Source organism: Limulus polyphemus, unplaced genomic scaffold, assembly GCF_000517525.1.
Source record: "Limulus polyphemus unplaced genomic scaffold, Limulus_polyphemus-2.1.2 Scaffold1848, whole genome shotgun sequence".
In the NCBI taxonomy this organism is placed as follows: domain Eukaryota; kingdom Metazoa; phylum Arthropoda; class Merostomata; order Xiphosura; family Limulidae; genus Limulus; species Limulus polyphemus.
Genome location: NW_013667458.1, coordinates 14662 through 27750, shown reverse-complemented (window position 1 = coordinate 27750; position 13089 = coordinate 14662). Strand labels below are relative to the sequence as shown.

Below are 13089 nucleotides of genomic sequence, written 5' to 3'. Positions count from 1 at the left end.
AAAAAAAAATAGCACCATTAAATTTCTTGTAAAAGCTGGTTATTATGAAGTTATTTTAAAATTTGTAAGTCAACTGTTTGATTTCCTATAGCGAACAAATAAACAAACTTCCTATTTTATATATATATAGAAGGCCCGGCATGGCCAAGTGGTTAAGGCGCTCGATTCGCAATCTGAGGGTCGCGTGTTCGAATCCCCGTCACACCAAACATGCTCGCCCTTTCAGCCGTGAGGGCGTTATAATGTAACGGTCAATGTTATAATGTAACGGAGTAGCCCTTCCCTCTAGTCTTACACTGCTAAATTAGGGACGGCTAACGCAGATAGCCTTCGTGTAGCTTTGCGCGAAATTCAAAACAAACATATATAGATATCTTTAGTTTTGAAATTCGATCCTGAGACGGGCCAACAAAGCCTACTAAACGTCGTACTTCTGTCCTCGTATGAACGTAACTTTTCGTTATATGTTTTTCAATACATGCTAGATACTGTTACGTATCTGCTCGTTTGTTAATTTCCGGTATAACTTCTTTCCGAGCAACTTCGGCGATACAAGTCCTTTCTTAATTAAAACTATTCGCTTGACTGAATTATCTCTATCTTCAATCTGTCTGCGTATATATCTATGTCTCTTCAATCGCACTGGTTTTTCTCGCCAGGCTTATATATTAAAAAAGAGGGCGCCTCGAACAAACTAGAGTTGCCAGGAAAATTCATGATCCTTCGAGAAACTCCAGCACGCATGCTCCCACCGTCGCGTGACTTCCTCTGTTGTAGCACTACCCCTTCCTTAGTATTGTTCGTCCCGAACAATAGCCACTTTCATTAAACCAATAAATAATTGACAATAACTTAATTAAATGTACAGAATTTACAAACACAAAATTAAAATACAACAAAGTATCTTAATTTTACAGGACGTATCTTCTCCCGTACTGGTCTCCGTCTCATTGGTTTCTGCTTCACGTGGGGTTCATCTGCTCCATCAGGAAATGTCACATCAGTGGTAGTAACTTCATTAAGGGCTTCACTGTTTCCCTTCTCAAAACCGGGTAGAGTTTCTTCTTCGACAGTGTCTTTTTCAGGTGACACGTCTTCAGCAGCATCATTTGTTCTGTTGTTCATTTCGTTCCAACTGAAATGAATAGTCAATTCCATTATTCGTTGGTAAAAGAATAGCCCAAGAGTTGGCGGTGGGTGATGATCACTAGCTGCCTTGCCTCCAGTCTTTTTACTGCTAAATTAGGGACAGCTATTGCAGATAGCCCTCGTGAAGCTTTGCGCGAAATTCCAAACTGTCCACATCATTCCTTCAATATTTTTAGCGTTCAACAAATGTAAATGGTAAACTTTATTTTCTTCTTTAGCTATAATGCTTCCTTTCTGTTGAATAACGAACTTCAAACTGTTTTGTTCTGTAAAAAAAACGTTGAAGCTTACATATTATAACTCTCTTTTATAAATTTCGGTGCACTTTTACTTCGTTTACATTTTACTAAGAAAGTTATTTGTAATAACTAGCTTTTATATTTTTATGTATACAGAATTATAGAATAGTGTTTCTCACAAGAATTAGTTAATGAAATACTATTGTTGAAACATGTAGCAGCTGAAAGAGGTTTTTGCCCAGATATCATTGCTAGTATAATTAACAAATTTATGAAACAAAAGTCTGATAACGGTAATTTGGTTAAAGTATCTGTAAAAACTAAGGTAAGGTTAACTTTACCCTATATACCAAGTTTATCTTGTAAATCTTTTAATATTTAAAAACAACAACAGTTTTTACCCTATACATAAACCCATAAACAAGATTAATCACTTATTGAATGTAACTAAAAATAAATTTAATATAATGGACAAAAACGGGTATTTATAAAGTAATTTGTGAATGTAGAATGTTCACACTAAAACACAGAGTAAAGTAGTTATAACACAACAAATGATCCAGTTGGAGAAAGTTATGTTATTAGTTTCACCTAAAATTGACAATACCAGAAATATTCGTGAGTCATTGGAAATAATTAAATTTAAGAAAAATAATAATGTATTATTAAACATATATGGGGGATTTGCGGAGCAGAATGTATGCAGATGGCGTGATATCCTGTAAAAACATGCAAGTTAAGATATGATAAAAAGTATAAATAGTGGAATGTTATAGTAATTTCTACTTCTGGCGATAACGAGTGCTTAAACGTGTGTTATGGTGACTGTAAATCAGTCGTAAATAAAAGGAAGTTATTATTTTTAACTGTAGTATTTATTTATTATTTTAATTGTATTTATACATATTCAGTTAATTATGAAAATAAATATAATTATTATATGAAGTAATTTATCAGTCACTTGTTTTAATTACTTATAAAACAACATTTATATCGCTAAGTATCACAAATAGCAAGAGATTCCCCCCAGTAGCACAGCAGTAAGTCTGCGGACTTACAACGCTAGAATCCGGGTTTCGATACCCGTGGTGGGCAGAGCACAGATAGCCCATTGTGTAGCTTTGTGCTTAATTACAAATAAACAATATAAACAATAGCAAGAGATGGGTATAATATCACTAGCGACGGTTAAGGAAAGTCCATTTAAAGCAAAATATTGATTGAGGGAAAACAAGTTTGGGAAAAAAATCGAATTAAAAATATTGAAATATAGAATATTTCATTGAGAGTAACTAATAATATGGCAAGTTTAAGGGTTTCTGAGAATATGTAGAAACAGATTAATTTGTGCCAATAAATGATTGATTACATCATATTTACCTTATAGTCTATATTTTAATGAACACCTAGTAATCGATCATTTAAAGCATCGAATATCTGAGTAATATATTAGAAAAAGTAACTGTTTGTCAAACAACAAATAAGATGCTAGAGACAGGTAAAAATATAACAGAAGGTAATGATAATCAAGCGCAGTGTTACATAATAAGACTAACAGTTTTAGTATTGTTTTGAAACTTGTTTGTTTATTTGAAGTTAAGCACAAAGCTACACGATGGGCTATTTGTGCTCTGCCCAACACGGGTATCGAAACCCGGTTTCTAGTGTTGTAAGTCCTCAGACGTACCGCTGGGAGGCTGTTTTGAAACTAGGATCTTTCAAACAACGACAAGATCTTGAGATCGAGATACTAATTATTTTGGATATAGTGTAGTGGATGTTAGTATGGTCGAGCATGGTGTTGTGCTAATGTTTATTATTCAAGGATCATATTAGAATAAAAATAATGTGAATACTGTCAGTAAAAGTTTTACTTAGTAACAATTTTTATGTAATGTAATAAGCAACATTATGTAAGAGCAAAATGAAAAAAACTTGACACTTGAGTGGTGTAATACTGTATTACAATATCATTGTCATTGATGAACATGTTTACATGCAGTAACATTCGTGTCTGTGCCAATTTCCGTAGCTTCCACGAGAAAGATTATCTACATTATCATAGAATTCTAGAATCGTAGAATTATAATGAAACTATAAATGTTATGAATGTTTTCTCAGCAGGCCTGATTCCGTGTATGAATCGTACTGTAAAAATTTACAACTTAGTTAATCTAGAAATCTCGTGAACGAATAAAACTTACGTGAACCTGAAAATATTTTCAGTAAGGCGATCGATTGATAAATATATGGTCATGTTAATTAATAATTCGGTACCATTGATATAGATGAATTTGATACGCACATTTACAAAACATGTGCGAAAATAATACAACGTGTTCTGGACGAGCAAATGATTTCTTTAACTTGTTAAATTGTTTTATAGATACTGGAAATCTGAGTTTACTTCAGTTCTTGGTTACTAATTGAAAAACTTTGTACATTTTTGAGGATCTTTTCATATATATATCAAGATACTGGAAATCTGAGTTTACTTCAGCGCTTGGTTACCAATTGAAAAACTTTGTACATTTTGGATCTTTTCATATATATATCAAGATACTGGAAATCTGAGTTTACTTTAGTGCTTGGTTACCAATTGAAAAACTTTGTACATTTTTGAGGATCTTTCCATATATATCAAGATACTGGAAATCTGAGTTTACTTTAGTGCTTGGTTACCAATTGAAAAACTTTGTACATTTTTGAGGATCTTTCCATATCAGCAAATGTTGCTTTAATAGATACTTGACATCTGAGGAGCGTATACTTGTCAAAGAATATTCCATTTTACGGCAGTAAACTTGTATTAAAAGTCGAAACGTAATAATCACAAATGTTGAAATCCACAGTGTTGTTTGTGCTGTGATGGCGTTTTTATGGTTTAAATTAAAGCTACAAAATTGGGTCGGTATGCACTATTACAAACAAATGAAATTAACTGCCTTTGTTGTGTATGTTCTGACGACGTATCAATAATACTGAAACTTCGTTTGTTTGTTTGTAATTAAGCACAAAGCTACACAATGGTCTATCTGTGCTCTGCCTACCAAGGGTATCGAAACCCGAATTTTAGCGTTGTAAGTCCGCAGACATACCGCTGTACCAAGGGAGGGGGCAATACTGAAACTTTGTAAGGTGCCATTTATGCAACCTGTGACTCTTAACATGTAGCCTGTCATGTCTTTATCCGTGAACGATGTTTTGTACTTTCACATATTACTAGAATTCAATGATATAACACAAGCATATATCAAATGGTCAGGAAATAACATATTTTGGTCAGGGAAAAGCCAAATAATTTTTCTTTCTATCTCTCTTGCTTTTTTAATAAATAAATTTGACGTGTATTAATTTTTTGTTTTGCTGTAATAATCAGGTACTTGCGTGAGATTCCAGCTATTGAACTAATACACCCCGTAGCACGTCACCTTCTCAGGCGAACTTAAAGCACGAATAGTGGGTATAAAGTCACTTCAAGTGCAGTTTGAAACCCACTCTAATAACACGATGAGAACCTCGACACTGCTGTCTTACAACCTGCACGTCTGGGTCATGTGCTTTTGTTGGTTGGCGAATAGTCTACGGGACTCTGAGGCAAGTGAATGTGAGAGGAAGGATTATAGCAAGTAAGAAACTCATGAATCATTTCTGTAGAAGGTTTTTTTTACAATATATGTATATTTGAATTGCAATCAGCAGTATGAAAAGTAATAATAGAGCCCTACTTCTTTCATAATTAAAAGATTGTACAACTCAATATAACGGCGGTGGATAAGCCTTTTAGTTACGCACGATAAGTAATGTTAGAATTATATAATATTGGTGTTAAATTATTTGTTGCTAAGGTAGTTTTGGTCATCTAGTGAACTATAATTTAATAATTTATGTATATATGTTAACCTGAAAACAAAATATACTCTGCAGCTAAGACGAGCGTACCAAGAAAGTTCTTGTATATTAAAAGGACTCTTTTTTTTTTTCTTCGAAAACCATATTACAAATACTCTGGTATAATTCAACATATATTTCGCACTACATAGGGAATCTTCATCTATCTTAAGTTAATGAGTGAGAAGAATTAATTACTGGATGTTTGTACTTATAAGAACATAGTAAATATTCTGTGAACGCTTTGTGTATGAGATTTTATATTTTGATTCGAGTCTCTCCGATACGTACAACTTAAACCTTCTTCTACGACAGAGAGAGAGAGAATAAGACTAAAATGGTTTATGTAACAATCGGCGGTATGTAATAACATGCTTCTCTCTGGTGTTCCACATTATAATTTGTTGTTGTTTCTCCATCAGTATCCGCTAGGCTTACAAAAACCTGCTATAACGTGAACAAAAATCTTAAAAATAACAAAATTATCTTACTTATCCCGCTAGTCTGTCTAATAGTTTATCATAGCAAACGATAGTGAGTTATTTTTGTTGTTGTTTTTCAGTACAACGGATGAAAGTGGTTCTGTGTACATGAACCATGAGGATACGAGACAGTAACAATAAACAAGTTAACCAACTGTAACCCGTTCTTATCGTAAGCCTAAAAGTGCTTTGCTCGCTCGATGTTCTAATCAAAACTATACGAGCGAAAGCTCTTGCTTCTTTAAACTTTATGTCATCAAGTTTTGATGTTGTTTAATTAGGATTTATAAACAAGAAACAGCCATGTTGAATACTCCTACTAGCTTTCAAGGTGGTCCATTCCACACTTTTAAATATATATGTGTGTGTGCTTTCTGGCTGTAGTCAGCACAAATGTATGTATGTATGTATATATAAAACACCTTGTATAAGTGCCATATATACGTGTGTGTTTGTTTCTATTACATAGGATGTTGCAAATTGTAAGCAACAAGTGGTTTTCAACTTAACGAAATTTAATACTCAAAGGTTTTTAATTGTCGTCCATGATTTATCCATAGGAAACAGAATACAAATTTGTGTTTGTTGTTAAAACAAATATCGGGTATGATAACTGCACGTCTTGTGTGTGTCTTCAAGACTAGCTGAACTTGACTAATAAGCTAACAATAAATTTTAAATAATATCGTAAGTCTTGTGAGGTTTTAAAACTAGTTTAACTTGATAAATAAACGAATAATAACCCGTGTAATATCCAATGTAAATGCACCACGGTTCAGCCTAGCCGCTAGGTGGCTCGCCAGGTCATCAACCTTCACGTTAATGATGTAGCTCGTGCAATCAAGTTTACGACTTAATGTAACGAATTTCTGAAAATCGGTTAGCTCAGTAAGAACTGCATAAATATATAACATTCAAGACTATGTTTGTACACGAAAATTAACTTGATGAACGATATTATCGTCGTTTATTGCTGAAAGATTGCGCATAAATTTCGTTAGTAAAGAATTAAAAGAAACTCAGATGTTTATACTCATTGCCTTACGGCTAATGCTCTAATTATATGTGAATTATAGCAACAGAGCATTTTAAGATAATACCAGCTCAACTTGCTTTAAAATTATTACCATCATTCCTATCTCTGAATGTTGGTTTTTGTTTTGTTTTCGTTGTCATTATCAAATGGTCATATATATGTATATCCTCACAGGCTTTCATGCTTAGACAAAATAATGTTTTATTTTTTCGTTTACTGTGTAGGTGATTCATCCCAAACTTTTATTAGTATCAAGTTTGTTTGGTTGTTGTTCAGCGCAAAGCTACACAATGGGCTATCTGTGTCGTGCCCACCACGGGTATCGAAGCCCGAAATTTAGCGTTATAAGCCTTCAGACTTAGCGCTGAGCCACTGGAGGGCTACAGTATCAAGTATCAGACCTGTGTTTAAAAAGTTAGTGTCGCTTCCGGTACTGAACTATTTTTTTGTAAATAAAATATAAAAATATTTTAACGATACAAAGTCTTGCTCACGGAAAAGCTCGTGTGAAGGAAAAGAAACGAAAAAGGCTGGAATTTTCTGAAAGTAATGTTACAACCGGTTAAACGTGTACTCAGGATTGCCAGAACATTGCACCTTCATTCTGGTTTGCTAGATTACGTTATTGTCCAAGGGCAACGTAAATAGTGTTGAATGTGGAAAACATACAAAAATTAATATTTCAATAATACTTTAAAACCACTTTAATGTCAACTTTCCATCTAAAAAAACAGTTTTAGAGAATTTAACGTCTTAATTTTTATATGTCATTAAGCCCCATTAAGTGATAAGTCTGAGGGTTTATAATACTAAAAATTTAGATTCAATATCTGCGGTGAGCAGAACAAAGATAGCCCATAGTGTAGCTCTGTACGTAACAATAAACAAACAAACAGGACTGGATTAAACCAGTTCCAAGTAAACGCCTCCATCTAGTGGAACTTCCAGTTAAAAGGAAATTAAAATAAATTGACTGACCTTTAGAGAATTTTACTTAATATTTCCACATGAGATTACTTTCATTTCAGGAAAACTTTCAAAAGAAAAAATATTACACTAGATTCAGATCAACCCTATTACTATTACGCATGTTTTAGGATATTACTCGCTGATGACCAGACAAGATCCGTTGAATATCCGGAATTCGATAGAAAGGTTAAGCAACGTACAAATAAAACTGAACTCGCCTTATTAGGCGAACATTTAAAGAATAATACTTGATATTTCCAGCGAAGATTACTCTCGTAGGGTACGTCCTAGTGGAAGATTTGTTTCTTTTTTCACCTGAACGACAACTTTGAACACCATAGGATATACGGCCAGGTCAGATATTGTCGTTTGGTATGCAGGTATACCAGGAACCTTCTGCGGTTTTATTTTTATATAGGAATTTTTCAAAATGGTTCGTTTATTCTAGGTGTGAACATTTTTTACATGGTCAAGAAAGTACTAAGATCGGTTTCTTTTATTCAACTTTGTTCTTTGTCGTTCCTTTGGATATAACACCTGGTCTGACCATGGAAATTATGGCTCTAAAGCTGTACCTTATGCATGAAGTTTGACAACAGTTTGTTTTTTGTTTGTAATTAGGCACAAAGCTACACAATGGGCTATCTGTGCTGTACCCACCACGTGTATCGAAACCCAATTTTTAGCGTTATAAATCCACAGACATACCGCTGAGTCACTGGGGGACTTGACAACAGTGTTTGCAATGGTAGGTCAGATGATATTACGAGATTACAATCTCCCTTATACTTGAATGGAAATGGCCAGTCACGTGGGTTGCAGTAGTTGCATTGGGTAAGTCTGACGTTCCCAATCCAACTATGTAACTTGAGGCTCAGACAGCCTGGAACATTATCTTAAGTGAATGGATCTGTTTGGAAATAAGTCTTGAAGGAGTAGATCCAGCAGTAAAAGCGACTGTCCGATAAGCATAGACATTGTGTTTATGAAATTAATATTTGTGTGCGTGTGTGTGTGTCTGGTCCATTTATTTCATAGCATAGAAAGAGTTAGTTTTGACGGAACTCAGTATTATTTTGCAACTTATCTTGCCGAACGTTCTGTTATATAGTGGACCTCGTTTGAGAAATCATTTTACTTGAAAATGTCACTGTGGTCCCTGGTTTTGAACTGCATACCAAAAGGAAGGTAACCAGTGAGTAGCATCCACCACCCGAAACAGCTACTCTCGACCAAATAACAGGATTATCTGTCGCTTTTATAACACATCCACAGCTGAAATTGCAAAGCATGTTTGGTAACATATCTCGAACCAGAGACCCTCGGTCTAACACTCTAACCACTAGGCCACGCTCGGACCTCTGGTAGAAAGAATATGAAACTAAGTTTATATAAACCTAACGATATATATTTAAATATTATTATTTGCTGACTATCAACCAGTCAAATTCACTCCCACTTTATGAGAACTCCCTGTTGAAAAAAGAATTCAACTTAAGTTTGAACTAACTCTATCCATATCACGTGTATAATAAGAAAATATGACTTGATAGTTGCCGGACAAGGTTACTGGCTCAAGTGGAATCCATGTTAAAGGAATCGATTAAACCAAACAACGTTTTTATTTGTTACATGAATATGTGTGTTATAACGATTTCATACTTATGTTGTAATTATCCTGGAATCGAAACTTTCACCCACAGCTACAAGGTACTGAGATTGTTCCCAACTAAACAACAACAAGTTGAAGTGCTGAAAAACCTGGCTGAGGCTTATGACCCTGAGGTAAGTAATTCTCCAAGGCCTAACACACAGTAAAAATTGTCTGACGTATGTTGGTCCTAAAATCTCAACAGTCATAAAGTATTACATAGAAACATGCGAGCTACGGGGGAGAGGGCTTAAGAGGCTATAAACTTTTTAAATTTGTAGAATATGTGTATATAGACTAGGAAAATTCATATTCAGATAGCCCAATAGTTATCTCTGATCTGAACTAACCTGAAACTGTAAGAAGTATTCTTCTTTTTTTTTTGTTATTTGCTTAGTAACTATTATATTATACACGGAGGCAATTTACAGCTTTCTTTCAATCTTTCAGCTATGAATACTCTTTTTTTCTCCGCATAATTCTACCCTACGCGTGTAGAGACGTAAGTAATGGCTTCTAGTTTTGCTATAGCTATACCTTAGAGCAGCCATTCCCAAATATTTGTCATCCACGCCCCCTTCCCTTAATAAAAATGGTTTATTGAGCTCGCCGTCTCTTTTTTTTTTGTTGTTTTAAATGAAAGAGTGAGTTAAGTGACGAGATGTAATATACGGATACACATTTAAATGCTATATATATTGTAGCAGTTACATATTATTTTCTCTGTATTGACTCTACCCTAATCGCTCGCCCTCCATTTGTGTCCCCCTGGGGAGGCGCTCCATACTTTGGGAAACGCTGCTGTAAGAGATAAATTAATTTTGATTTATTTTCCATGAATTATCATTATATATTGTTTATAATAATGGTCAAGTATGATTTAAAATAAGAAAAATCCCTTTATTTTCTTACCAAATATATAAAGGTTCTCTGAGAGAAAATATGTTACAAAAATATGTTTCCATCATCTTACATCCTCAGGATTGGTTTAATAAAACACAAGTGTTATTCTCAACTCTTATTTATTAAATTATTATGCTTAACATTTTCCATATGATATATGTTATGTATCTAAGCTATACTTCATATAATAAGTAAATTGAGGTAAAGTTATGAACACTTTTAGAAAATATAAAATAATCGCTTATTATATAGTTTTAAACTATAAGTATTTAAATCTATAAAATAAGTATTACGTTCTTTAACAATTGTATTCATACTTTCGTAAAGGTCTTTCTTTTGATGGGCCCACCAGTGGCACAGCGGTATGTCTGCGGACTTACAACGCTAAAAACCGGGTTTCGATACCCGTGGTGGGCATAGCACAGATAGCCCTTTGTGTATCTTTGTGCTTAACTACAAACAAAACTTTCTTTTCATGGACTGAAAGCAAGTCCCTTTCGTGAAAAATTCTTGGTTGTGCGCATATACAAAACCAGTGCCTGATCTCCTCCGCCCCCATCTGGAAATTGATGGAAAATATTTTTAATTTCAAGGTGGAAACACTGTAAGTAAATTTAAGACTGTCTCAATTGTGTTGACAATATATATATATCTGGGTAATGTAGTCAGCTAACTTACTTTTTCCAGCCCCATTCCCCAATAACGATTGATTTTTTTATCTTCCATACTCCCCCCCCCCCTACAAAAGGGTTAGATTTGGTTTTTGTTAAGCACAAAGCTACACAATGGGGTATCTGTGTGTCTGGTCGCCACGCTATTGAAACGCGATTGTTAGCGTCACAAGTTTGCAGACTTGCCGCTGAGCCACTGGAAAGGGTGGGAGTCCCAACAGAGATCCGGTACCTATAGTTCTATAAATTAAACATTGCATGAAACTAGCAGTATCCGTCTTGAATACCGTAAGATATAGATATTGTAGTATGCATTAGTCATATAACAATGCTTTTACATTTGTGTGTTTGTGAACAGATTGCATAGGAAAGGAATCAGAAATGAAACACCATCTAGCAATCAAAACATCTAAATCATAATATTGAAGAAAACACTACCCCCTCCCTGGATTGTGAAATGTTTTGAACAGTTTTAATACATAAATAAAACAGTGCAACAAAGTTAGAATTCCATAATTAGCAATACAGTCATTATTTACAATTAACAAAGATTAAAATTCAGAAATAAGCATTATAATTACAAAATAATTAATTAATTATGTTTAACGAAACACAATTATAATTATAATTAACAAAATAAAACCTTCATTATCTTATTTACTGTCTCTAAACTATCCAATCAGATTTTATTTTGACGGTTTTCTTCTCTACGATCTAACGTACGAGATGGAATTTTATTTATCTTTGCTTGTTGTCTTGTCACTGATACAATTTTCTCTGGATAGATAGTCGGGCAAATCCATTGGTGTCTGTATCCCTAATAATTCTCTGTAAGTGGTCTCGAGCTCTCCAACAGGTCGAGTTGCTTTGGGTGAAACGTTCATTGCAGTTAAACAGTTGGCTGCTCTCTCACTAAGTTCTCCTAAATACGATCGCAACAGACGACTTTCGCCTTGAACCACCTCTGTTGCACTCCATGTTGGCTATCTTCATTCTTCTTCTTTGTTGTTACTTGAAATCCAACTTTTGTTGGTAGAATTGTCGGACAGTACATGGGGATTGCTTGGTTGTAGAATGTGAAGCTATATGAAGCTAGTCTAAACTCACGTCCATGTTTTCACATGAAGTCGGTTCCCAATATGCACTCTTCCTCAATTTTAATTACTTACATATCATGTGGGCCTGGCATGGCCTGGTGGTTAGGGGTGTTAAAATGTAACAGTCAATCCCACTATTCGTTGTTAAAAGAGTAGCACAAGAGTTGGCGGTGGGTGGTGTTGTCTAGCTGCCTTCCCTCTAGTCCAGTGGTTCCCAACCTGGGGTCCCTGGACCCCTGGAGGTACGCGTAGGTAATACTATCTCATTAAACAAGTAAGTTTTTTAATACTGATGTTTTTTTAATTGCACACTCAGTTATATATATTCTTTATTTGATAGTGAAAAGTGGGAGAACGAGTTAATTATCAGTTAATAAAAACAGTTTGTTGAGTAGGCGGAAACTTTCAAAAACATGGGGCTGTGGGTGGAAAAATTATAATAAAAGGAATTCTTGGCGGAGAAAAGGTTGGGAACCACTGCTCTAGTCTATAACTGCTAAATTAGGAACGGCTAGCGCAGATGGCCCTCGAGTAGCTTTGCGTGAAATAAAAAAACAACACATCATGTGATGTAGAGAAGGTTTCAATGATGAGGATAACTTCCAACTCTCCTCTTGCTGGAACTGTTTTCAACATACTCTTCGCATCAAACCATTTTCTTTGCTTTTTAATCTCTAGAGGCAACTTCCCATCTTTCATTACCAAATTGGGTTGAACAGTTGTAATTGTAAAGCCAGTTTTGTCTTCCCATCAATAAACCCGTTGACCCTTGGACTGGTTTCTTTAAATATCACACTGTTTATTTCTAATGGGGTACATGAAAAATTTCCATCATCACTATATTCTCTCTATGGCTTAATGTCAAAGAATTAGTTATTACAGTCCATGTTTTCAACACTTATAACAGTTTCCCTCTCTTTCGGGAGTAGTTAATAGGAGTATATCTTTTTTAACTTACAGGTAAAGCACCTTCTGTCCTGCTGTTTACTTCCTCCATCCCG

At 34.7% G+C, this 13089-nt stretch overlaps 1 protein-coding gene across 1 annotated transcript in view; it reads left to right on the top strand.

Annotated features, from left to right (window-relative positions):
• Positions 1-8565: 8565 nt before the first annotated feature.
• Positions 8566-13089, top strand: part of LOC106465142 (carboxypeptidase B-like) — a gene marked incomplete at its 3' end in the record, with an annotated part of 18607 nt that continues 14083 nt past the window's right edge. Inside the window, exons 1-2 of the mRNA XM_022392966.1 lie at positions 8566-8600; positions 9470-9551. Of these exons, the coding sequence (XP_022248674.1) occupies positions 8566-8600; positions 9470-9551 (117 nt within the window). The remainder of the gene's footprint in view (positions 8601-9469; positions 9552-13089) is intronic.